The sequence below is a fragment of the Dromiciops gliroides genome, chromosome 3 (genome assembly GCF_019393635.1).
Source record: "Dromiciops gliroides isolate mDroGli1 chromosome 3, mDroGli1.pri, whole genome shotgun sequence".
Taxonomy (NCBI): domain Eukaryota; kingdom Metazoa; phylum Chordata; class Mammalia; order Microbiotheria; family Microbiotheriidae; genus Dromiciops; species Dromiciops gliroides.
In genome coordinates this window covers 245,181,157-245,208,793 of record NC_057863.1, presented here as the reverse complement: position 1 = coordinate 245,208,793, position 27,637 = coordinate 245,181,157, and the positions used below count along the sequence as shown (strand labels likewise).

The window sequence follows — 27,637 nt, the reverse complement described above, 5'->3', positions numbered from 1 at the left end:
TGAACTCAGGTATTCCTGAATCCAGGGCCGGTGCTCTATCCACTGCGCCACCTAGCCGCCCCCATAAATACATTTTAAATTTTTTTTTAAAAACAAGTATTTCATCCTGGAAGAAAATACATTCATTTCATTCAAAAAAGCTTCTCCAAATTGACTTCTGACATTGTACACAGTAACAGCAATATTGTGTGATGAACAGCTGTGAATGACTTGGCTATTCTCAGCAACACAAAGATCTAAAACAATTCCAAAGGACTTATGAGGAAAAATGCTATCTACTCCCAGAGAGAGAGAAGTGATGGAGTCTGAATACAGATAAAAGCATACTATTTTTTACTTTCTTTACTTTTTTACATGGGTTTTTTTTTTGGGGGGGGGGTCTGTTTTCTTTCACAACGTGACTAACATGGAAATGTTTTGCATGACTGTACATGTATAACCTACATGAAATTGCTTGCCTTTTAAATGAGGGAGGAAGGGAAAGAGGGAAAGTAGAGAATTTGGAATTCAAAACTTTTTTGAAATGTTAAAAATTATTCTTACATAGAATTGGGGGAAAAGAAACTACAAAAAAGAAAAAAAAACAACTTTTGAGAAAGGAAAAACAAGTTTTAAGTGTGTTGTCTGTCAAAAGGAGGGATCTAGACTTCAAGACCTCTGAAATATTTTTCAATTCGGATAGAATAAGAATCTATGACTCTGTAATTTTAAGGTACATAACTACTAGCTATTAATTTCCCAAATAAACTACTTTAGCTACAACCTAGGCTATGCCAAAAAAAAAAATCAAAATTAAAGAAATAACACCATATGTCATTTTCTTAGCCACATGTCTCTACTTGACAAGAACACATTTCTTTCACAGCTCTACCTTTTTTTTTTTTTTTGCTATCCTTTTGTATAAATACAATATGTTATATTTTACCTCACTGAGATCAGCAATAGTAAGGTTCATCCCTGCAAGTTGCTTCCAGACAGGTTCAGCAAGATTGAGGCTTAATGGACTCCCAGTTCGAATGGCAATGCCTAGCAACACACCTAATAATTTTTGAAAAGAACAATTACAGAAATATTTTGGGATAGTGTCTAAATATTTTCCTTTGTGAATTATGACAGCTGAATTCACTGGGATGTTAGGACTTTACTAATGCTATCTAAGTTCACATCCCATACATTTTGATTTTTGTTCACAGTGCTTTGCCTCAATTAAAAAATCTGTAAATTGAGCATCTTTTATTTCTGTAGTGATTTGCAATTTTTTGACAGACACTGGTCATTCCAAATTTCAATTTTTAAAAAAATCCTAAATGCTATATTTTTAATGACTAGCAACTTTTCATGCTTTTTTCACCAAGAGAAAAGAGTTAGACACATTTATTATCACACATCTATTCTAGATACAAATGGTGGAAATCCTATTTGTAAGCTATATTTAGGTTTACAAAGTACTTTCTCCACAAAGAAAATTGCAAGAAAGAAAGTACAGATATTATTTTTATTTTAAAGATGGAAAGAATGAGACTTAGGCAAGGTTAAATGGAGGGGACTTTCCTACAGTTACAAAGGAAGTATTAGGGATTGAGGTCTCAAACCTAAGTCCTTTCCTAAATTAATAAAGTATTAGATAGTTTATCACAACTTACCCAGGAAACGAAACATATTTGTATGCAAGGAAGATTTAGCAGCTGGGTTCAATAAGAAGCAATCTCTATTGGCTCCAGATTCATCTCTGCCATTTGGAGTGACAATTAGGAGAGGAGTAAGTCCATTCTGAAGTTCTTCACACATTTCTGCTATTGACTCACTATAACCACCTCCACAATCATCCACAGACTCACCTTGAAAGGAAAACAAAAGTTGATAGAAATTCAGAGATTGTAATTTTAAAATATACATATTCACACATATATACACCCGTATACAATGAACATTTCTGATATCTCTCATCAGTAATGACTTTTTCCTCCTAGGACTTCAAATAGCACTTTGTTTCTGTACTCATCACTGCTTTGTATGAGTCACAATCCTCTACTAGATGTTGAACTCCATGAGAGCAAACTATTTGCATTTTCCCCATACTATACTCTTAGCAGCTAACAAAGTGGCAAATGTTTGCAGAATTTTAACTTTTATTCTAAAACTTTAAAATTTAACTTTCTACATTTAAAAAATCTTTTTGCACTAAGCTAAATATTCACTGGAGTCAATAACAATATAAATTCATGGTACTCACGTGTAGGTCCATTTACAAAATATTTTGTCTGCTTAAGTAGCATGTCATCTTTGTTTTTTCACTTTTTGTGACAGATCAATATATTATAGCACATGCAAGATAAGTTTTAAAAAATCATAGAGAAAAAATTCTTACCAACAAACTTGACTTTCCACACTCGATGAGGTAGGAGGAGGCTATCTGGACTAAATGAACTCATTTTCGCGCACATTTGGCCAAAAACAGACTTTGTACCATCAGGGCCTGCCAAACCACCCTTACTCCTTGATCGTTTTACCTAAAATATAAATAGATGTATTCTGTAAGGGTGGTTCAACAAAAATCTGTACAGTTCAATTTTTTTTTGTCCACTAGGCAAAAGAACAAGTAGACAAAGGGTGGGCCAAAAGTCACATAGAGGTCTGATGTTTTGATAACTTTTTGAAAATTATTTTCAAATAATCCGTGCCATTTACAAGATTTTACCCCTTCATTATTTTTGGCCCACCCAGTACAAGATATACTACATGAGGAAAGATGCAAAATTTGGCTAGAAACAATTTCATTATACCCATATTCTTTAATGGAAGAATTACTCCACATTTCTAGCCTATGTCTCACCTCACTGTTTCTTGTTACAAAACATCTCCTGTACCTAGAACTTCTAATTCAAACCTATAGCCACAACCTTAGTATGAGGTTTTGGTTATCTCTCATTTATTTGTTTCTGTTTTTCTTTCTTCGTTTTTTCTTTTATGGGGCAATGAGGGTTAAGGGACTTGCCCAGGGTCACAAACCAGTAAGTGTCAAGGTCTGAGATTGGATTTGAACTCAGGTCCTCCTGAATCCTGGGTCAGTGCTTTCTCTACTGCACCACCTAGCTGCCTACTCATCTCTCATTTAGACAACATTAGTCTGCTTCAATTAATACTCCGTGTCAAAGTTGGTTTTGTCACCCATTATTCTGACCATATTGACCAATTAGAGCTTCCTACTGAATTACAGATAAAATTGAAATTATTCATCTTCTGATTTGAAACCATTTAACAGGATTCCTAGTATTCTTCATTTCTCACATTTCCTACTACAGCCTAGCATTTTTGCTTGTCTCAGACATGAAACTCCTTTAGTTCATCCACAGCAATTCTAACTTCAAAACTTCCTTCTTTTAAGTTACACCAAATGCTTATGGTATTTTTTCCTTGAAAATATTCCCAGTCACATTTCTTCTATCACTTAATAAGCTCTTGGAAACAATCTGGATTTGTTCCATGTAGACATGGAAACTACTACAGTTACTCAATGTAACTTTTACCTTAAAATCATTTATTCTTTTTTTTGTTTGTTTTGTTTTGTTTTTTTTTGGTGAGGCAATTGGGGTTAAGTGACTTGCCCAGGGTCAGACAGCTAGTAAGTGTTAAGTGTCTGAGGCCGGATTTGAACTCAGGTCCTCCTGAATCCAGGGCCAGTGCTCTATCCACTGCGCCACCTAGCTGCTCCAAAATCATTTATTCTTGATATGAATAACTGTAATACATTCCCATCTTCTTGTGTATTAGTCCATATTTTCATTCTGCTGGTTTAAAAACAATTCTGCCCTATCACACTGTTTTACTATAACTGACTTTTATATAGGTTATTAAGGTTAGAAAAGTGCTTTAAATATATTATCTCACTTGACTGTCACAACAATCCTGTGTGGCACATTCAGATATTTAGAGATAATGGATGGAGGAAATAAAATTATCTTCATTTTTACAAATGAGAAAACTCAGGTTCAAAAAGGTTAAGAGACTTGCCCAAGGTCACAAAGCTAATGTAAGAGTCAAGAATTGGATTCAAACCAAGGTCTTCCCAATTTCAAGTCTAGCACTCTGCCCCTATCCTACTCAATGCATCTCAGTGCTGTCTTTATAATTCTCTAGTTGACAAATACCATATCCTTTTCATAGCTAGTCCATACTTCTTAGCATAATATTATTTGCCAATATGTCCTATATACAGAGACAGAAAGAGACAGTGTATGAAACAGTCCACACAAATAAAATTTCCAGAGAACTGAAGATCTGAAAAACCAAAACTTTAATAAAATTCTTCCTGTACTATAATAAACCTATTCCTATCTTAACAGAGTATAATGCCTAGGACTTAACCTCTCCTTGATGCCTCAGGGTCATCATGTTACGTGTTAATTATTATATAGTGGTACAATATACAGTGTTGCTTTCAGGAGTTCCTGGAGTGTACAAGGCTGTTTGTCCCATACTAAATATCCCTGAAGGGCTATCTACGCCATTTAGAGTTCTATCTGCTTTTCAGTTTTTGTCTATTCCTTTGTTGTCAATCTGTCAACTGATACTTATTAATAAGAACACCCAAAGTCCTTATATCCCAACTCTGGGCCCCCTACTACTACTATAGGAACTGAACTAAACAGAAATAGCAGGAGTGAGGGCCTCTGCTGTAAGCCCACAAGCTTTAGTTCATGAACTTCATGTACCAATTCTATTTATTCAGGTATCTCTTTTGCTCACTCTCCTGCACTGGGGAGTGAGAACTGCTAGAAGTGTGACCTCCAGATAAGTAAGGTTTTATTGCATAGATTTTTTTCAGATGATAGTTTGGTGATTTTAAGTGGTGTTTTCCTCTCCTATAGTAATGGGGCTCTTTAAGGTACTATTCAATGGATTAAAAGTCATGCTAATTTGAAACTACACCCAAAAGGCTATGGGACTGTGCATACCCTTTGACCCAGTTATACCACTACTAGTTCTGTATCCCAAAGAGATCACTGAAGAGGGAAACAGACTGACATGTACAAAAATACTTATAGCAGCTCTCTTTGAGGTGGCAAAGAATTGGAAATCGAAGGAATGCCCATCAATTGGGGAATGACTCAACAAGTTGTAGTATATGAATGCAATGGAATACTACTACGCTGGAGGAAATGAGGAGCAGGCAGATTTCAGAAAAACATGGAAAGACTTAAGTGGACTGATAGTGAAGTGAGCAGAACCAGGAGAACATTGTACATAGTAACAGCAACACTGTGTGATGATCAACTGATGGACTTGGTTCTTCTCAGCAGTGCAATGATCCAAGACAGTTTCAAAGAACTCATGATGGAAAATGTTCTCCACATCCAGAAAAAAAGAACTGTGGATTCTGAATGCATATTGAACCATACTGTTTCTACTTTTTGGCTGTTTTTTTTTTCTTTTTTGAGGTTTTTCCCTTGTGTTCTGATTCTTTTTTCACAATATGACTAATGCAGAAATATGTTTAATGTAATTGTACATATATAACCTATATCAGATTGCTTTCTGTCTTGGGGAGGAGGGAAGGAAAGGAGGGAAAAAATTTGGAACTAAAAATCTTACGAAAACAAACGTTGAAAACTATCCTTACATGTAACTGGAAAATAATAAAATACCTTTATGATTTAAAAAAAGCTCATTCTATAAATAAACTTTCTCTTGTTAAATGCTTGTCTTCTTTAGTTCTTTAAGTATAATAAGATTCTGTGTGCTAACTAGCATTCATTAAAATAATTAGCTCCAATAATGTAATTAAATCAGTTACTACTTACCAAATCTAATGAATAGCAGATTTATAAATTTACTATGAGTGATTTCTAAAGCTAATAATCATACCATAACATATCCATGTCTTTTTTCTGTTGAGCTTTTGAGAGTTATAACACATTTTTATAATACTGATCTTTTTCATACTTCAAAAAGCCCATGATTTCTTAAGTATGTGTACCTTTTCTCTCAACACAGAATATAATCCCTCTGTTTTAGTAAACAGTTTCTACAAGCAGTGACCAAAAACAACACCCCCCCCCAAAAAAAAAACCCTAGTAACCAGCTTTCTAAAGATGACCAGCCAAACTTAGACTATTCTTCTGAGAGAGACACATGTTCAATCACCAGAATGACACTTAAAACCTTTCCATATTACTGGTCACAATCATACAAATTGTGCCTTTCATATTACTTTCAAAAATAGAAAGGATTAAAGCAAACTTTACCAAGGTTCAGTATCATACTATTGCTTTAGAAATCAGTCCTAATATGACAAATTCAAGTATCTTTTCTATAGACCCTCAGTGATAGCCTTTGACCATAAATTGAGAAGCACCAACAGGTCAGGGTATTTCTACTGATAACGATTACTTTTCTATGGTCCCTCACTCACATTGAGGCCTTTGACCTTAAACCAGGAAGCAGCAACATGGTAGGATATTTCCCTTCAGTTTTTTCCCCTAACAGCTGAAAATTTTGTCTAATTTCAAAGATTCCTAGATATAAAACTAATTTTAATATAGTTATAAATGAAATTATATTTAAGTCAATCTAAATTTTCACAGACTATAAAACCTTGGCTAACCTAAAAAAGCTATCTTTCCGTTGTAACTGAATTCTTAATTAACCATAAAACTTTGTTTTAATCTATGCTTAATATCTTTTATGTCTACATTCCTACCTCAGTTAAGAACTGAATATTAAATTTAATTTAAACTTGCTTTAAAAGCTGATAATTTATCAAAAGTTTCCATGAGTCTTCATTATAAATGAATTATATGATTTATAAAATTGAGCTGGATTAAAATTAAGTTAAATATTTGTTAAATATATTAATCTATTTTGATAAGGCCTCAAAGTTCTTTTTTTTAAGAGGTCCTTGATATTCTGTTACTTCTTTCATAAAAACCTATTCCAATGAGCTTTACAGAATATAAAGGAGAACATGGAAATTCTCTTATTTTACACAGTTACAATGTATTGTTTATTTCAAAATTTATTCCAAAAGTGAAATTTGAATTTGAAAATGAATGTGTTTTAAAATAATTTTAATAGTATCTTTTGTTTTTATATGGCCTAAATTTCTACCTGTATCTCTCACCTTCCCCTTTCCAAAGAACCATCATCTTACATGACAAATAAATGTTTAACGTAAAAACAAAAAAGAGGAAAAAAATCAGCAAAATGTATCAGAACATGAAAAAAAAAATCTGATAACATGCAATGGGGAATATCAATTCATAAAGTTAAAAACCTTTAGGAAGGTCTAATGAGAACAAGCTGTTAACAGAGCCCTAAACCAAGGTAGAAAGAATTATAGTTCTAGTGATGCCTCTGCACAAGAAGAGTTAGCCATGACGTGAGTTTTATGACCAAAGCAAACCAAGAAACCATCTAACTAAGGCATAATGATGATGATGTTCTATACATCAGGAGGTATATCTCACAATAAATAAAATTGTGACTCTTTAGAAGGCTTTTGTGTTTCTGTGTGAAGAAAAGAGAAATTCTGATTAAATGAGGGCTGTGATTAGGATTTTGTTAACAGCAGGGTAAAAAATCATGTGTTAATATGAAAGATATCTAAACAAAGGACTTTCTCTTTGCACAGTTTCCTTTTAAGAACTAAACTGGAGTTAGAAAACTATGTGAAGAGTAGACTAATTTCATTTGTACATTAAAAGTCAAGTAACTTTCAATTGAAGCTTCTAGCTTGCTTCAAGTGAAGTACACCTTTACAAAATTCTAAAGTGCTATTTTCTTTGCAAAAAAAATAAATTAAATGCCCTTTGAAGTGAATAAATTTAATTATATAGCAGCCACTAGAGTTCCTGTTTTCTAAACTGTACTGTTTATTATGGTTACAAAGACTTGTATCAAAATGATCTTAAAAAGAAAAGGCCATTTTATTAACTGAAACAATGCATTAATAATGTAGAGCAAATATTTGTGGAAATAACTCCACTGGCCTCTGGCATAACATTAAATATTCCAACGTCAGTGAACAGGAAAAGAGCCACCCATGACCACTTCCATCAATGTGGTCACATGTGTTATCCAACAAAGGACAAAAGTTTAATAAACTTTATTCAAAATAACCCCAGTACAACTGTGGAAAGACTTCTAGTCATGTAATCAACAGCAGGGTAAAAATCATGTGTTAATATAAAAGTTATATAAACAAAGGATTTTTTTCTTCATATTATCTGTTTCCTTTTCAAGAATTTACTGGAGTTACGAAGATATCTGAAAATTGGACTAATTTCATCTGTGCATTAAATGACAAGTAACCTTAAAAGCAGCCTGTCCTTATAAAGAGTGTTGGGCTTGGAGTTAGGAAAACCTTGTTTCAAATCCCACCTCTGACACTTCATGGTAGCTATGTAATACCAGGCAAAACAATGAATCTGCATGTGCTTCAGGCAACTTCCCATGACTTAAAAATCAAATACAACTACAATTTGCCTTAGTGCGGGGAGAATCTATCTTTAAGAGTTTCTCAAAAACCAAGAAAAACACAGATTAATCTCATATTTATAGTAATCATCAACACTACAAACAATAATTTTTATCATTTTTTTTCAACAGTAGGGTACTATAAGCCTACTCGATGTCATCAGAAGTTCAATATTGGAAACAAGATGTAGGCAGGGGGCAAAGAACCACACACATCTAATAAAACTATTCCTTTTTTCCCAAAGGATTAATGAAGTGCCTAGGAGAGACACTTGTTCCCAATATCATCTTTTCTTTACTCCTACCATCACTGTGACACATAATTCATCATTTGCGAAACATCACAGAAAGTTCCAAGTTCTGTTACACTTAAAAGCACACTTTTCTTTTACCTGTATTCTGTTTAACTCTACTACCGGACCATGTTGACGATCTCTCACCATAGTTGCTTGTACAACTTTTCGGAAAGCTGCTTCCTGAAAAATGTCAAAACGAACAAATTTAGTATAAGATATAGAAGGCATTTTTAATGACATAACATAAAAACTGCAGAGAAATCACTTCATATTCATTTAACATTTTTATGAAAGTTTAAATGCTATAAAAATTATGTTCTGCTAAACTCAGACAATAACTAGAAGTTATCTTTTCATTGTAGTTTAAGTCAGACATAAGTTGGAGAACTATCAGAGTATCCCTTCTAATTATTAATATTACATATGGATACAAGGCAAGGCAGGTATAAAAAATTAGAAGAAACATATCAAATGAGTAAAGATATTGTGAAATTCCCTTATGAAAACACAAAAGATTTCATTCTGGTAAACCAAGAGAGGGGTGTCTGTGTCTCTGTGTATAAATGTCTTTCTGCTCTGACCTGCGGAAGAAAAAAGATGCAGGACCCATTGGTATTCAGAGGGTTGACTAGAAGAATTGATAAGCCAATCAAAAGTTATTAAATATTGACCTTGCTCCAGGCACTGTGTTTGGCACTGGGGATAAAGGATTAAATAGTTTCTACTTTCAAGGAGCTTGCATTCTACAGGAAGGACATGTATAAGTATATACAAAATGTATATGAAGAGCATAAACAAATAAATACTGGATAATTAAATATCAGGTAGTTGGGGGTAAGCATCAGCAGCTGGGGTAGGAAGATCAGGAAGGGCTTCATATAGGTAGTGTAGCTTAAGCTGGGATCTGGGAGAGAAAAGAGATGAACAAATGCATTTCAAGCATGGAGAATAACCAGTGCAAAGGCACAAAGATGGGAGATTAAGTTCCATGGGTAAGAAAGAGGGAAGGCCAGTTTAATCGGACTACAACGTGGGAAGGGGAGTAATGGTCCAATGAAGTTGAAAAAGGTCAGGGGGACCCAGGTTGTGAAGAACATTTTAAGCTAAAGAGCAATGTATATTTATCCTAGAGGTACATAATGACTTGAAGCCACATAGCATCACCAGAAGAAAAAGTGATGTTAAAAATAAGGGCCTTTTGGTTCTGGGAGAAATTTGGGGATTCATAGAAGAAACTGTGTAATTCCCAAAGGCATTCTGGTCTATTTTTCTCCTCCTGATCTATTCTGTGCCCAGTTTATTGTTCATCACAGTGTTTGTCCAAGATACGAGGCACTGATAGCTTTCCATCCAACTGCATACAGTGTCTAAACAATAAGTATACATTATCTATACTTTTATCTATACATTTCCTTTATGTAGATTTAGACCAAACCATATGCTATTATACATGTCATTTAGGATGCACTATAATGTTCCAGGGCTTGATGCAAAGCAAAACAATGTCATCTATGTATAGAAGCAACTGGGACCAGTCGTTCACTCAACTAGCATTATTAAATGCTCACTATGTGCCAGATACTGTGCTAAGGGATACACCCCACCAACTATCAGGAATTCCTCTTCCACTTGTACTCTTCTATCTGTACTACATGGATATCTGCAATGACAGTAGCTAACACATTTGGCAAGTACCCATCTCCACTGTTTTGAAACCTTATATTAATCACGAGAATCAAAAAGATTTCATTATTGTCACATCTTCAAGAACTCCCATAGAATTTTGACACATTCATGAAAACAATTTAAAGGAGAACCTTTAAAGCAGTATTTTCTCTTTAAAAAAAAATTAGAGGGGCAGCTGGGTGGGACAGTGGATAGAGCACTGGCCCTGGAGTCAGGAGGACCTGGGTTCAAATCCAGCCTCAGACACTTGACACTTACTGGCTATGTGACCTTGGGCAAGTCACTTAGCCCTCACTGCCCAACCAAAAAAAAAAAATTAAAAAACACCAAAAAAAAAAAATTAAAAATATTATAGTCAACAAACCATAAGCAAAGTCTTATATTCTCTATATACCTTTTTTTTGCTATGATGGGCTATTCTGTAGAAAATCACTTGCAAAAGCCTACTTATTCCTGCTTAATCCCTTCTCATACAACTTCACTACAGATGCCTTTTGGGCCAGGGGTAGTACCCACATGCCTACAATCCCAACTACACCAAGGGACCAATGGAATGATTTAGCTCTCAGATTGGTGGATTGATTGAGCTCAGGAATTCTAAATTTCAGTGTGTTAATCTGATCAGGCATTTGTACTGTCTGGCACCAATATGGTGAACCCCTGAGGGCCACCAGGCTATCTAAAAACCCAGGTCAGAAACGGTACAGGTCAAAGCTTCCATGTTGATCATTGTGGGAGTGGGCCAATGAAAAACCAGTGCACCTTAATCCTGAACAAGACAGGGAGACCCAGTCTATTTTTTTTTAAAGATGTCTTTGATGCATGGGTAGATTACTCATAATTTTTTTTAACTGAGGTTAGAAAGTAGACATATGAGTTGGTAGATAGTGATAGTCTCTGAATCACCTTGGTTTGGTGATAAGGCTTGTGATTTTTTCCAAGCATCTAGAATCCATCCTCCTGTTTTTTCAGATATCTTGGGAATCAATCTCTCAAAGTCTTCAAATTTTTATTACCTACAGTATAAGCTTCCTTTGTGTATATATGGAAAAGTCCATTTGTTCTTCCCAGTACCTGGAACATAGCAGATACTTATTGTTGTTTGATCACCTTTACTTTCTTAAGCATTATTTCTACTTCCCTCATGTAGCACATCTGGACACTGTGATGTTAATGTGGTGATTTCACTGTCCTTGATGGCAGAAGTTTGCTATAAAAAGCTTAGCGGTTCTTTTCCATTTTTAAATCTGTTGTCTTCCTTTCAGTTTGAACTTTAAATGCTTTGGGGATGTTATGACTTAACTCGGTAAGTACTGTAAGTACTATTACTCTCAGGAAGCTTAAAGTAAACTTAGATTAAGTGAACTGTCCAATGTCACAGAGCTAATGAGTACTGGAGGTGGGATTTTTAACCTGGGTCACCCTTATAATCTTAGTACTCTTTCTGCCATACCACACTACCTAGGTAAGTAAGGTCAACAGACTTGTCCATTAGAAACTTGAACATCAACAAATACTGAAACAGCTCATACACTATACAGCTCCTGAAAATAACAATAATCACAATACTCTCTGCAAAGAGTAAAGTATGTCAACTAATCTTTTGGCTTCTGTGATTACTTATACATGAGCCCTCTCAAAATGACACTAAGTTTAAATACTAGTTAAGTTAATTTCCTGCTCTAAAAATACAACCTGGGGGAAAAAATGTCTAATTTTCTTTCTAATAACCTGTATTGCCCACAATCCTAATTCAATCAGATCTATACATTTTAATGAATATTTCTCTTAGAAATACTTTTCTTATTTCTTCAAAAACCATTCCCCAATGGTAAAAGGATATAACAGTTTTCAAAAAAAAAGAAATACAGAATAGCCATGATTATATGAAAGAATGTTCCCAACCACTAGGAGAAATTTAAATTAAAACATTTCTGAGTTTTTATCTAAAAGATATCAGACTAGAAAAAACGACAAGACAAAAACATTGAATGTTAGAGTGGCTATGGGGGAAAAAGACACACTAATGTACTACTGGTACAGCTAAAAAATGGTCCAAACGTTCTGGTAAAAAAATATGAAATTATACCCCCAAAGTCATCAAACTGTACACACTCTTTGAACCAGTGATACTAGTACTAGGCGTATATCCCAAGGAGGGCACAGGGAAAAGTCCCATACATACAAAAAGTTTAACAGCAGTACTTTTTTTTGTTAAAGCAAAGAACTGGAAAGAAAATGGATGGCTGAACAAATCATGGCTTAAGAAATGTAATGTGTTATTGCTACACCAAAAAAATTATAAATATCAAAAATTAAAGGAAAGTTGGAAGGCCTTTTTTATGAATTAAGACACATAGAAAGAGGAACAGCAGAACTATATATATGTGTGTGTATATGTATATACATATATATATGTATATGTGTGTATAAATATATATACATTTAAGCGTGTGTGTGTGCATGTGCTATTTTCTTTTACACTACTGTGGCTAGCTAGAAAATAGCACTGAAAGATTTTAGACCTCTAGCTAAGGCCATGACCAATCACGACCTCAGAAAACTGAAGGTGAAGCACAGCCCCTGCCTCTCTGAAGAGATAGGAGGTTCAAAGGGTGAAATAAAGTAATACATGTCAAACACAGCCAGTGTGCTGGTTTGTCTTTCTGCTTCACTTTATAGAACTTTATGGTTTGCAAAACGCTTTCTGTACATTATCTCATTTTAACCTCACAACAACTCTTCAAAGTAGGTGCTATTATTACCTCCATTTTACAGATGAGGAAACAGATTTAGAGAGGTTAACTGACTTGTTCAGAATCACAGCTACTAAGTGTTTGAACGAGGATTTGAATTCAGGTCTTCCTGACTCCAAATCCAACACTAAAAAGCTGCAATTCAAAGAGAAATATAGACTATACTTTTATATACTGTAACTAGATTTTATGATCTTCTAGAACCTATTGCTGGACATTCCCTGTAACAATGACTGAACTAGTTGTGTAACCTGCCTTGCAACAGTCTCTGATAAACAGTACTTAGCACAGTGTCTCACAAGAGCCTTGTCAAAAGGTTTTAGTGATAATGACAATCTATAATAATAATAATAATATTATTATTATTATTATGAGGCAATTGGGGTTAAGTGACTTGCTCAGGGTCACACAGCCACTAAGTGTCTGAGGCCAGATTTGAACTCAGGTGCTCCTGATTCCAAGGCCAGTGCTCTATCCACTGTGCCACCTAGCTACCCCACAATCAATTATTATTAAATGATATTGAAATGAGAAATTGTTTTACAGTATTTAGCAGAGCAGAGCAATAATACATAGTAAAGTGAACTATGTTTTACTTCATTTGTAGTCTTCATGTTCTTCAGTTTATAATTTTTGTAAATTACATTCAAGTTTAATCAAGTAAAGGTACCATTTAAAAAACAAAGACTATTACAAGTACCTTTCCCTGAGATATCAGAATTCCCCGTAATGTGTCAAATCCAACTGAAGGTCCTTGACCAGTTTCATCAAGACGCCCTTCAAGGTCAAACATGGGAATGCATGGACAAAAGAGTTCTGATATATGATGTAATAACAACAGTCTGTTTCGCAAAGATATTATTGGAATTTCCTGTAAATGGTTGTATTCCATAGGAACCTGGGAAGAAGGAAAATTGAAGAATCAGCTATGCTTAAACATCAAATGTTTAAATATAAAATATTCAGAAGATTGTATAAAAGTCCATCAAAAGCTATCAAATTGATCTTCCTAAAGTGAAAGACTGACCTGCCCATACCATGTCATCCCACCAAACACCTGGCCCTGCCATCTAATAAATTCCAGTGGTTCCCCATTACCTGAAAAATCAAATGTACAATCTTTGTTTGGCTTCCAAAACCTTTCATAACTTTCCCCTTTCAAGCCTTTCCTCGTACTAATTAAAGTTAATATCTTCCGTCCAAGATTTTCTCAAATTCATCTTGTATCTATCTTCTGACATATAGCTATTTATTATATTGTCCACCCCCCCCAAGCCCCAAATGAGATTGTGTAGAGAATGTTTGTATCCCCAGCATTTAACACAGATGATTGACTTATCACTTCTTGTCTCCTGTATTTCCATTTCAAATTGTCTACTCAATTCTGACCTTTTCATAAAGAATACTTGGAAATAATCAATTTCACTACAGTTCTATTCGCCCCCCCAAAATAATTATATTTAGTTTTGCCATAGAGGTAGGTGATCCTTGCTTCTAAGTCTTTATCTTTGCTTTTGGGAATATTGGATTAATAAGCTCTCTTTCATAGCAGAAGCTGCCAAATCTTGTGTGATACTTACTGTAGTTCCATAATACCTAAACTCTTTATTACTGGCTACATAAAGTATTTTTTCCTTTTACTTGGAACCTCTGCATTTTGGCTAGGATATTCCTGGGGGTTTTCATTTAGTGATTTCTTTCAAGAGGTGATTGTTGGAGGCTTTTGACCTCCATTTTACCCTAATTCAAAGAGTTCTGAACAGTTTTCATTAATAATTTCTGAAATATGATATTCTGGCCTTTTTTTAAGGGCACAATTTTCAGACAACTTGAAAATTCTTGGATCGTTTCTCCCTGACCTATTTCCCAAGTCAGTTGTTTTTTTGAAGCTATGATTATTTTTTTCCCCAGTTTTTTTTATTTTACTATTTCTTGTAGTCTCACTGAGTTCATTTTTTGTTTGACTCATTCTAATTTTCAGAGCATTCAGTTATTATAAGGTTTGCCACATATAAAATCATCTCCTGGCTTTAAATAAATGTTACTTATTAGATTAAGGAAAGGTATTTTATGTTGGATTTTTTTTTATTAAAAGCTTTTTCTTCATTAATTGATATGTCTTTTATTTGTTTTGTCATTGAATCTCTTACTGAACTAATCACTTATTCCTTATAGAAATTCAACCTAGTCATTTTATATAGTTATTTTAAAATATTATTATACATACTTTATTAATATTTGCTAAATATTAATATTGATACTTATGACAGATATTAGATTGCCATTTTCTTTCTGGCTGTTATCTCATTAAAAATTAAGAAAATATATGCTTAATAGAAAGAATTCAGTAGGACTCCTTTTCCTATTTTTGCCAACAACTTAGGTCACATTGAAATTAGGTCCTCTTTGAATATTTAACATTCACTTTGGGGGGGGTGGCAATTAAGTGACTTGCCCAGGGTCACACAGCTATTAAGTGTCAACTGTCCAAGGCCAGATTTGAACTTAGGTCCTCCTGAATCCAGGTCCAGTGCTTCATCCACTGCGCCACCTAGGTGCCCCTGACATTCACTTTTAAATCCATCTGATTCTTGCAGTTTTTTTTCCTTTGGGATTTCATTTACAGCTAACTCTTTTTTTGAGAATGGGATAATTAATTTCTCTATTTCTTGTTGTTTATTAGTTTAATTAAAAATTTCATACTTTTAGACACATCAATCTCACTTATCAGTTTTGTTGGTTTATGATTGGAAAAAATAGTTTTTAATAATCTCCTTTAACCCACTGTTACTTTCCTTTCCTTTTCATTTCTGATATTACCAATTTGGTTTTCCTCTTCTAAAAAAACTGGCTTAATTTTTTCACCTTTTATTAGTTTTTTCCTCTCAAAGAAACATATTCTAGCTTTATTCACCAATTCAAAAGGATTTTGTTCTTAATTTTATTTCTTCTTTGATTTTTCAGAATTTCTATTTTGGTATTTAGTTATGATTTATTTTTAATTTAATGTTTTTCTACTTTTTCTTTTTTTAATTGGACACTAATCCAGCGATTCATTCCTTTTCCCTTTTGTTGACAAAAGTGCTTAGAAAGATAAATTTTCTCCTGTTTGCTCTGGCTACAAATCAGAAGTTTTGTTATTTCTTTTTTTCTTGTTATTTCTGTGTTGAAATTATCTATTGGTAATACGAGTTGTTCTTTGATATACCATTTTTTAAAGAATCAAATCAGTCTTTATTTCAATATTTCTTCAAATGTCCTTTTTCCAAAGTTTCTTTTTATACTTTTTTTAATGCCTTTATTATGATCTACCCTCTGAAGTTAATGTTTGCTTTGCTTAAGAATATTTGCTCCCTGAATCTAACTGTTCCAGTACTGAATTTATCATATTTCTACACCAAACTCTCAGGGGAGGAGGGGGAGAAGTGGGGGAGAGGAAAGGAGGGGGAGAAAGGGAGGAGAGACAGAATGTGAAAAAGAGAGAGAGAAAGACAGAGAATTAGAAATGAAGTTCAAGTGATGCCCACTCTTGTAACACCTCATTTTCCAATTTTTGTCCATTCTTCTTTTATACACCAATTTTGGGAAATAAGCACCCCCACCCCCCACTTCTTGACCTTTACTTTCCTAGTGTATTCTCTCTTCCTTTTTATCTTTCTCCTCCCTTAAGACCACCACAACCTAACAAAACACCCCATCCCCTGTGCTTATCTTATTTAACTGTGTGTTAACATATGTGATATGCCTTCCAAAAAAATGATGGATACTAATATACAGATTTTTTTTGTTCTGTTTGAAAAACTCCATGTATGCTTTATACAGAAAAATTAAAGCACATTGTACAGTGACAACAGCAAAGTGTTCTTTGGCATAAATACTGGAGTTTCTTAAGAATAACTCTAACTATCTTCTAATAGGCACAGAAAAACATTTCTGAAACTGTGATTCAATTAAAATATGTTAGCTTTAATGCAATTTTTCAGTTACATAGTTCTTAAAAAGCAAATTTAAGCTGCCATGGTCTTTATCTTTTCATTTCTTGAATTCAAAATTTTACAAATGTATTATCTATAAATGGGCACTTTACCTGTGTTGGAAGTTTCCCAGCATTGGCAGGTTTACTAGTGGACCACGCTAGGGTGTGTGCTGAACCACAAGCCACTCTGTTTATCTTTTTGCCCTGAAGTGCTGCAACCAACCGAGGTCTCTGGATTGCATTAGTTGTTCCATCCCCAAGTTGCCCCTCATCATTGTCACCCCAAGTATAAACTTCACCTAAATAAAGATTAAAAATTACTTTTAACATAAACACTCATCTAAAGGAAAGATTTACCTTAAGGGCAGTTTGCTTTAGAAGATATAAATGAAGGGTTAAAAGCTCTAGGATTCACTTAGAATTAGAACAAAGCTTATAAAAATATATGCTCTAGCTAATCGATAATTTTAGGTCCTCTCTTATTTGTTGTATACAAGAGAAAAACTAACAAAAGGAAAATCTGTACTAGTGGATCTTCCAGTTCTCTTCTATAGCTCTAAATGTAGCTTTTACCTTCTAAAAAGAAACCTTGAAAGTATCATTTGTTATATGACATGGCTCTCCGGGCGGGAGTTAGAGGAGAGTCACTGAGAGAAATTCTGGAGAGAAAACAGCAATAAAATTTATTTAAAATACTAAAAAAAAAAAAAGGGGGGGGGCTTGATTTATTGGTACCCTATCATATTTCACAACATAAGTAAATATGCCATACTAGAAACCAATAATGCTGAATATAATAAACATACACTAAGGATATAATTAGTAACCATGTTCATGTTAGAATCTTATTAATAGCCATGTAAAATCTAGACTATAAAATCTCAGCCTATAATAAAAATCGTTTACCCCTATACAAAGGTGACACTATATTATCTGATATCCATATACATTCTGTAGCATACTGATGTTTATTTTATCAAATATTAATTTATAATCTCTCAATATTTCCACAATGGGTTTACCTAAGAATAATAAATGATTTATTTATAAGAGAAATTTTAATGAAAAACATCTATTTCTTTAATTATGGTGTCTATAAACATTAAAAATGCCCCAAAGTCTAGAGTATTATAAAGTGCAGTTTATTTTAAATTAGTATTATTGGATTTAGAGAAGTGACTTTAGAGATCACTGAGGCCCAGAGAGAATTAAAGTAACTTGCCTAAAAGACAAAAATTATGTTGGTAGTAAAAAATAACAGAACTAGGATTGGAATCGAGGATTTACAATTCCAAATCCATCACTGTCTTAGCTATATAATGCTGAATTCAACCATCTTGAATACATTATGAATGTTAGAATAATAACTGAAAACTATTCTTGCCACCTGAGTAAGTACTTTACTTAACATTGGTTGATTTGTGATTTGGAACATTCTGAGTTAGAAATGAAGATTATTTTTTCCACATACATACCATCTTCAGTGCAGCACACACAGTGTAAAGAACCAGTAGCAATTGCAATTACTTTCTTTCCCTGTAAGCCTTGCACTTGTCGAGGCCGTCTAACATGGTCATCTGATCCATGACCCAGCCTGTGATAATCGCCTTTACCCCTGTGCACAAGTAAAACTGATTATTTACATATCTTAAACTATATCCTGTCATTCCCACCTCCACTCTCAGTCACAAATTACATGCAGACTAAAGTTTTTAACTATTTACAAGTTTACTGCCTGATACAGGAGTGTTGTATCATCATTAAGCTTAGGGGTGTTTTTTTCCCCTAAAGTTAAAGAATCCCATAAAACTGAACCTACCAAGTATAAACTGCTCCAGACTTGGTAAGTGCAACAGAAAACTGAGATCCACACTCTACTTTAACCACTCCAAGACCTGTGAGAGAATCAATCTAAAGAACAATAAAACAATTAAATGAGTTTCTATTGTATGAGGCTACAACCAAAACATAAGAGAAATACCTTACAATGAAGAACTGTGATCCAAGACAATTCCAAAGGACTCATGATGAAAAATGCTATCTGCCTCCAGAGAAAGAACTGATTTTGTCTGAATACAGATTGAAGCATACTATTTTTCACTTTCTTTTATTTATTTGTTTGAGTCTTCTTGCACAAAACAACTAACGGGAATGTTTTACATGATTGCATATGTATAACCTTTATCAGAGTGCTTAGCATCTCAGGAGGGGGAAATGTTAAACAATTGTTTTTGCATGCAATTGGGGGAAAATATTTTTTTTAAATGAGCTTACAACAAGATATATTCTCTAATAATCTCTAACTTTAAACTTGACACTGATCTATAATACACAAGAAGAAAGGAGCAGCTTGTGACAACAGCACAAGTTTCTGAATATTAAGTTCCTTCCTGAAATTAAACTGATTCACCTTATGATAATTCACCTTAAATCAGCACCCGAGAGTTACAAGATAGTAAACTCTTTTCTGGTAATTACTAAGTCAATGGTTTACATGTTACAGAAATAAACCTGAAATACCTTCATTGGCACTTTACAGCCATCACTGCCTCCTCTGCCAAGTTTTCCATAGTCCCCATCACCCCAGGACCACACAGTATCATCATCAGTGAGGCAAAGTGTCTGTGCATCCCCACTGCCACAGGCAATGTCAATAACTCGATAGCCTTGGAGAGCTTCCACCTTATGGGAAAAGAAATTATCCTACATTTGAACTTGATATAGATACAGTTAGCGATCCCATTGAACCACAGATAAAACAGTCAGAATGCAAAGGGCAGAGCAAATTTCCTAAGTTTATTTGACAATTTTAAAGTGATACAATGGAAAAAGGTGATACCTAGAAAGAAGTAGGACTAGAAGAGGCTAGGCTATGGTCAGATAGAAGAATGTCACTTTAAATGTTGTTGTCAACATACGCCAAGATGATGTATTTTAACTAGTAATGAAGTCTCTGTAATATACTGATATTGCTTCCTTTTTCCCCGTCCCCTTATCCCCACTCTGCCAAATCAGCCTAACTCCTTAAATGAGAGATAAAACAAAACACAAATTTCTTGGTTTCACACGATTACTGAAGCATCTTTCTTACCAGCTTAGGTTTTAACTGATCTTCACTATCACCATGACCTAGACGGCCATATCTTCCTTTACCCCATGTATAGAGGTCACCAGCTGCTGTAATACATGCACTGTGGGCTCCACCTGCAGCAATATCAACAACTTCTATTCCTCGCAAAGATTCAATTACACGTGGACGATCACAGGGACTGCAAAAAAAACAACCAAAAAAACAAATAAAATATATATCAAAACAAAGTTACAATATGTGTGTATCTCTTAATTAGATAAATGCTAAACATGAATGACATTTTGTTTACTAGTTCAGATAGAAAGATGACCAACTGTATTTTCAAATTACCTTACTGCCATGTGTTAATTAACCACAAAGAATGAACTATTTTTTCAAGACCAGCTAAACATTTAAAGTTTTATTCCTTTAAGTCATATTACTTTAAACACAAAACCTTTAAAACTTAAAAGGGCAACTGTTACTAGGGCCATAAAGTTTTGATATACAAAAAACAACACGTCAGTTACAATGAATAGATAGCAACCATAATAGCACTCTAGGATTTTGCTAACCCAAATAATTTGCACATACTAGTAATGCCTACACATCAGATTAACCACAATTTGGGGTAAGGACTGATTAATATACAAAAGTTGTGATTAAATATTTAAACAGGACATCATTCCTCCACACCCTTGTTTGGGAAAAAATGTCTCCCAACTGATATAGCTGTACTGAGCAAAGTTTTTCTCAGTAAAGCATACAAGAAGTCATAAAAACAAATCAATGTCTAAGACACATACATCATCACCACTCCCTTCCTTAATTTCCTCAGTCCCAAGTTTCTTAGACATTTTAATTTAGCCATGCTGCTGAAACATAGTTGCTTCCATAAATAGGTATGTAACTGAACAGCTACTTTAATACGATTCCAAGCAAGTAATGCTTTCATGATGTTTTATATAAAAAGATTGTATTTTAACATTACAAATGTTAACACTATTTAGGTGTAATTTGTATTCAAATCCGTAAAACAATGTTTATGTGTATTACCTTCTGTTTCCGTGCCCCAATTTTCCATCTTCTGCCTCACCCCAGGAATAAACCTCTCCTTCTGATGAGAGTGCTAAGCAGTGCTTTCCTCCAGAGTTCACGGCTACTTTCTTTATAAATACATGCTGAATAGATTCAAGCAAGGTTGGAGTAGAAACTGACTCAGTTCCTCCAATTCCCAATCTGCCACCTGCTCCATACCCTGTAGCATACAGCTAAAACCCCAAAAAGAAGAAGTTATAAATATAATGAACTAAAATATGCTTTCAATTAAAGTAGTCTTGCAATTGGTTAACAAAAAAATCTAAGCAATGATCCTGGACGTATTCAATATAGGAAAAAGAAAACTTAAAATGCTAAAATCAGGTAAATAATCTTCATAAAGAATATTTTATAAGAATAACCAAACCAATGAATATTATGAAATGCAAAATGGATCATATTGATTACAACAAATTAAAAAGGGTTTTCACAGACAAAACCAATGCAAAACAAGATTAGAAGGAAAGAAGGGAAACAATTTTTACAGCCGGTGTCTCTGATAAAGATCTCATATCTAAACTATATAGAGAAGTGAATCAAATATATAAGAATACAAGTCATTCCTCAATTGAGAAATGGTCAAAGAATATGAACAAGCAGTTTTCAGATGAAGAAATTAAAGCTATCCACAGCCATATGAAAAAACGTTCTCAATCATTATTGATTAGAGAAATGCAAATTTAAAAGACCCTGAGGTACCAACTTCATATCTATTCAACTGGCTAACATGACAAAAAAGGAAAATGATAAATCTTGGAGAAGATGTGAGAAAATTGTAAGACTAATGTATTATTGGTGGAACCATGAACTAATCCAACCATTCTGGAAAACAATTTGGAACCAACCCCAAAAGGCTATAAAACTGTGCATACCCTGTGACCCAGCAAAACCACAACTAGGTCTATATCCCAAAGAGACCATAAAAAAGGAAAAATGACCCACACGTACAAAAATATGTATAGTAGCTCTTTTTGTGGTAGCAAAGAATTGGAAATTGAGGGGATGTCTATCAGTTGGGGAATAGCTAAACAACTTGTGGTATATGAATGTAGTGGAATATCATTGTACTGTAAGAAACAAAAGCAGGTAGATTTCAGAAAAAACCTGGAAAGACTTACATGAATTGATGCTGATTGAAATGAGCAGAACCAAGAGAACATTATACAAAGTATCAACAACACTGTGGGATGATCAATTGTGACAGACTTAGCTCTTCTCAGCAATACAATGATCCAAGACGATGCCAAAAGACTCATGAAGGAAAATGTTCTTCACATATAGAAAAAAGAACTATGGATTCTGAATGCATATTGAAGCATACTATTTTCACTTTTGCTGTTGCTTTGTTGTTATTGTATTATCTCCATTTTACAGAAGAGGAAACTGAGGCAAGCAGAGGTTTAAGTGACTTGCCTAAGGTCACACACTTCATAAGTGTCTGAGGTCAAATCTGAACACAGGTGTTCCTGACTCCAGGCCAGGTGTTCTTTCACTGTGCCATCTAGCTGCCCCAATTACAGAATCACAGAATTTCTGGGTTACAAAGCAGAAACGACCTAATCCAAACCATAACTAAAAGGAAACCCTATAATAAACCCAATAAAGAGTCATTGTCTGTTCATTAAGACTTCTTTTTTTTTTTTTTTAGTGAGGCAATTGGGGTTAAGTGACTTGCCCAGGGTCACACAGATAGTAAATGTTAAATGTCTGAGGCCGCATTTGAACTCAGGTCCTCCCGATTCCAGGGCTAGTGCTCTATCCACTGTGCTACCTAGCTGCCCTTCATTAAGACTTCTAATGAAGGGAAACCTACAACAGCTTCATGCTAACCATACCATTTTGGACCCTACTAATTATTAGGAAATTTTTCTCTAACAATCAAGCCTAAACTTTTCTGTTTGCAACTTCTCCCAGTGTGCTTGTTTCTGCTTCCTCATGACGACCTTTGAGAAACAAAGCTAGCATGTTATCCGGGTTGTTTTCTCTTCCGCAAACTAAACATCACCACATCCTTCAACTAATATGGCAGAAATCCAAAGCCCTTCACTACCCTGGTTACCATTCTGTTATTTATCACTGCACTTCTTCATTTATTGATGTGTTCCCTAAACTGTGGCACCCAACGGGACAGAATATTCCAGAGTGATCTCATCGGATCAGAGTAAAGTAAGGCTTCACCTTCTTACCCCTGAAAGTTCTCTCTCCATGAGGTCCCAAATCACAATAATTTTTGGCTGCCACATATATCACACTGATGACTCATTCCAAGTGCTTTAAAACCTACCATTTTTTTTTAACCATACATTCCCAATTTTGAACTTGGGGTGGTAGTAAGATGACAGTAAGATTAAATTTAATAGGGATGAAGACAGAGTCAAACCACTGCTAGAGCCTGTTCAGATGTTTCTAGAGAGTTATTATCCAGATTGTTAACTTTCCTTCCCAGCTTTTTGTCATGTGAAAATCTAATATGAATGCTACCTATGCTTTATCAAAATCACCAATTTTTTCCCTTTTAGTCTAAACTTATAATTTGATTGGCACGGTACAGAAGTTCTTAACTTTTTTGGGTCATGAACCTCTTATGCAGTCTAGTGAAGTCTGTGGACCCCCTTCTCAGAATCAAGTTTTTGAATGCATAAAAAAATACAAAGGATTACAAAGGAAACCAATGATGCTGAAATACAGCTAAGTTTTTATTAAAGTTACTGGATCCCAGGTTAAGTACTCCTGGTATAGAATGTGCTCCCAAATAAGGATACAAAATGGGATCACTCTGCCTATGTAGAATTGCCCCTTCTCTACAATTTATAGTCTTAGAAAGAAGCCAAGAATTATATGTCTGAGATTGCAGAAGAAACCAATTCTTCCTGCTTATAAGGCTAGCTCTTTATTCACTATGACACCTTGCCTCTCATTGATAAAAATTTTAAATAACAGGGGTTCAAGCCTAGATCTGAGACACTCCTCTATAAACTTCTTAACAAGGTGACATTGAACCATTAAAAACTACTCTTTGTGATCAATCATTTAATTCAACAGCATTTTTTTTTTTTGGGTGAGGCAACTGGGGTTAAGTGACTTGCCCAGGGTTACACAGCTAATAAGTGTCTAAGGCCGAATTTGAACTCAGGTCTTCCTGACTCCGGGGCCGGTGTTCTATCCACTGTACCACCTAGCTGCCCCCAATTCAACTGTATTATTAACTAGCCCTTATGTCTCCATCTTTTCTACAAGAATAAAAAAACTAATTATAGCAATAAATATTTACTATGCACCAATCACTACAGAATATGTCTTAAAAGTGGTCTTCATCATTTCAACAACTCACTGACTTTTGCATTTATTTCCCATGAAAGAAATTTAGTTTTTACAGTCACTTGTTATTTCCTAGGGAGCATGCTGCAAATAGGATGATAATATTATGAAACTTCCAGTTACTAAAGAAACTCAAATTTTAAAATTATGTTCAGGGGGCAGCTAGGTGGCGCAGTAGATAGAGCACCAGCCCTGGAGTCAGGAGGACCTGAATTCAAATCCAGCCTCAGACACTTAACACTTACTAGCTGTGTGACCCTGGGCAAGTCACTTAACCCCAATTGCCTCACTTAAAATAAAAAATTATGTTCAGGACTTAAAGTTTTAGAAAGCCATTGGTTTTCAAACACACCATTTCAAAGTTAATTCTAACGGAACTTGTGATACAACCTGTGCACACTGTGCTACAAAGTTGTAAAGCGCAAACAAGTCATAACTCTGTCTAATCTTTAACTCAAAAGAACTAAATACATCACTTACAGGAATATAAAAGTCTTACCTTCCCATCAGCGGTTACCGCAAAGAGAGTCTGTTCCCCCCCAATTAACTGTATGGGCCTCAGCGCTGCAAGAGCTTCACAAGGTGTTGGAACTTTCACTTTTGCTCCTTCAATTCCCCCAAGCTGACCTCGGTGATTGTGACCCCAACCGTAAATGGTTCCACTGCCTCCAGCAGAAAGAGTCCAGTCATCTGGTCGCCTACAATGGACACAACACTTTATGGAAAAAAAGTACATACACACAAAACACAGCTCTTACCCACATTAAAGTCACCTAGAGAAGCAAATAAGAAGATAATAACACACCATTAATTTGTTTATATTATAATAACCTGTTCATCCATTGGACAAGTTGCTCATCTTGTTCTCTCTTAAAAATGTCATGGCTCTCATGGAGAACATCCAGATTTTCACTGTCAGCCATTAACTCCCTGATTTTCTTTGCCACCTGGTCAAAATTATAATGATATTAGAAATTATACATTCTCTTCTAGTTTAACAAGGGCAACAATAAGAAAATAGGAAGAACCATGAAATTTGTACCTCAGAATAAAAATATGAATATTATTTTTTCATCTAGCATCCAAATCAATACAATTCTATCAAGTCAAAAATATTAAAAATGAAATCTTTTAAAAAATGCTATTTAAAATTCTTAGTTTTCTTTTCACAATTTATTTGTTTATATATTATTTCTTGGCAGAAGTATATCTAGAGGGGCAGCTAGCTGGCGCAGTGGATAGAGCACCGGCCCTGGAGTCAGGAGTACCTGAGTTCAAATCCGGCCTCAGACACTTAACACTTATTAGCTGTGTGACCCTGGGCAAGTCACTTAACCCCAATTGCCTCACTAAAAAAAAAAAAAGAAGAAGTATATCTAGAGTTTTAAACAGTTACCTTTCCACACTACGGCAAAAGATTTGAAATTTCATGAATTCAAAGTGATTTTACAAATTATTTCAGAATAATCTATAATACCTCATCAAGGAAAAGGCGAGGTAATGGTGTTCGTTTGTCCAAGGCTACTGCAACTCTGGAGGCCATACAGTATCTTCGAAACCAAGCCCATTTGTGTGTCTCAGCACAACAAGGAAGAGTATCCAGTTCTAGGTCACAAGCAAGAGCTACCAGTACCTGCAACCATTTAAAAAAAAAAAAGACTTGAGAAAATAATTATAAAAATAACTTTCTTATCAAAGTTATATTTTACAAATTCACCAAGAAGACTAAAAACATTAAATGTGAGCACCATTCATCCCTTCCTTTATACTTCAGCAAGACTGCTCTACTCTCTCTTCCCTCTGGTTTGAGAAGATATATCTCTACTCATCATTAAGCTAATATCTCTACTTGTGCCTTGATTCTTCATAGTCACAAAATCCATTTGCATTATTTCAGTCTTATTAAAAACCTATGTATAAAATGACTAATATGATAATATTTTATATAATTATAAATGTATAACCTGTATCTGCTTACCACCTAAGGGAGAGGGGACAGAAGGAGGGAAAGAGGGATAAAATTTGGAACTCTAAACTTTAAATAGAAAGGTTTATTATTTTTTTTTAAATAAAGGAAATAGAAATGAAAAAAAAAAAACAACCAACATCACCACCACCTATGTATATCTATCCTCCTCCACCACACTTTCTTGGTTTTTTTTTCCTACTTCTCTAACCGTGCCTCCTCCTGATTTTTTATCTAATTCCCAATTTCTTAACATGGATATTCTCCAAATATCCATCCTGGGCCCTGATATTTTTCTATTCTCTTTCCAAACTCTTGGGCTTAGCAACTTCATTTACTCTCATAGCTTCAACTTCTACCTTCATTAGCCAAAAATAACCTAATCTCAAATTCAATGCTGAGCCTCCTTTTGAAATTCACTATTTCAAAATAGAAGCCCCACACTTCCAGCATCTCAAATTCAACATATGCCAGAGATTCCCACCTTTCCTCCTAAACTTTCTCCCTCTAACCTCATTATTTTGCCTATGGAAAAATAAAACTTTGATGTTATACTTGATTCTTCCCTCTCCTATTTTCTCATATTTCATCATCTAGCTAGTACTGTCCAATTCAATCAATAAGCATTTATTAAGCAGCTCCTATGCAACAAGTACAAGTCTGTCAGTGACTCAAGAAGCATTTATTAAGTGCTTATAATGTGGCAAGCACTGAGTCCTCAATGATAAGGATACAAAGGGAGGAAAAATAGTCCCTGCCTTCAATTAGCTTACAGTCTAAAAGAGGAGTTGTATAAATAAACACACATACAAGATACACACAGAGTAGATGTACGGTAATCTTAGAGAGGAGGGATCTAACAGTTTGAGAGGGGTAAGAAGAGGAAACTTCCTGTACAGGCTGGAATTTGAACTGAGTCATGAAAGGAAGCTAAGAATTCTAAGATATGGAAGTGAAGTGGGAGAGCATTTTATATGTGGGTGACAACTAGAGAAA

The 27,637-nt window shown here is 34.6% G+C and overlaps 1 protein-coding gene across 1 annotated transcript in view; it reads right to left on the bottom strand.

The window, feature by feature from the left end:
• Nucleotides 1–27,637, bottom strand: part of HERC2 (HECT and RLD domain containing E3 ubiquitin protein ligase 2) — a 211,665-nt gene that overhangs the window by 5,825 nt on the left and 178,203 nt on the right. The window contains 14 exon segments of the mRNA XM_043991382.1: nucleotides 926–1,038; nucleotides 1,644–1,838; nucleotides 2,369–2,510; nucleotides 8,868–8,951; nucleotides 13,914–14,111; nucleotides 17,301–17,488; nucleotides 18,665–18,804; nucleotides 19,009–19,100; nucleotides 19,710–19,871; nucleotides 20,281–20,458; nucleotides 21,316–21,530; nucleotides 25,175–25,373; nucleotides 25,507–25,622; nucleotides 26,153–26,308. Of these exon segments, the coding sequence (XP_043847317.1) occupies nucleotides 926–1,038; nucleotides 1,644–1,838; nucleotides 2,369–2,510; nucleotides 8,868–8,951; nucleotides 13,914–14,111; nucleotides 17,301–17,488; nucleotides 18,665–18,804; nucleotides 19,009–19,100; nucleotides 19,710–19,871; nucleotides 20,281–20,458; nucleotides 21,316–21,530; nucleotides 25,175–25,373; nucleotides 25,507–25,622; nucleotides 26,153–26,308 (2,178 nt within the window).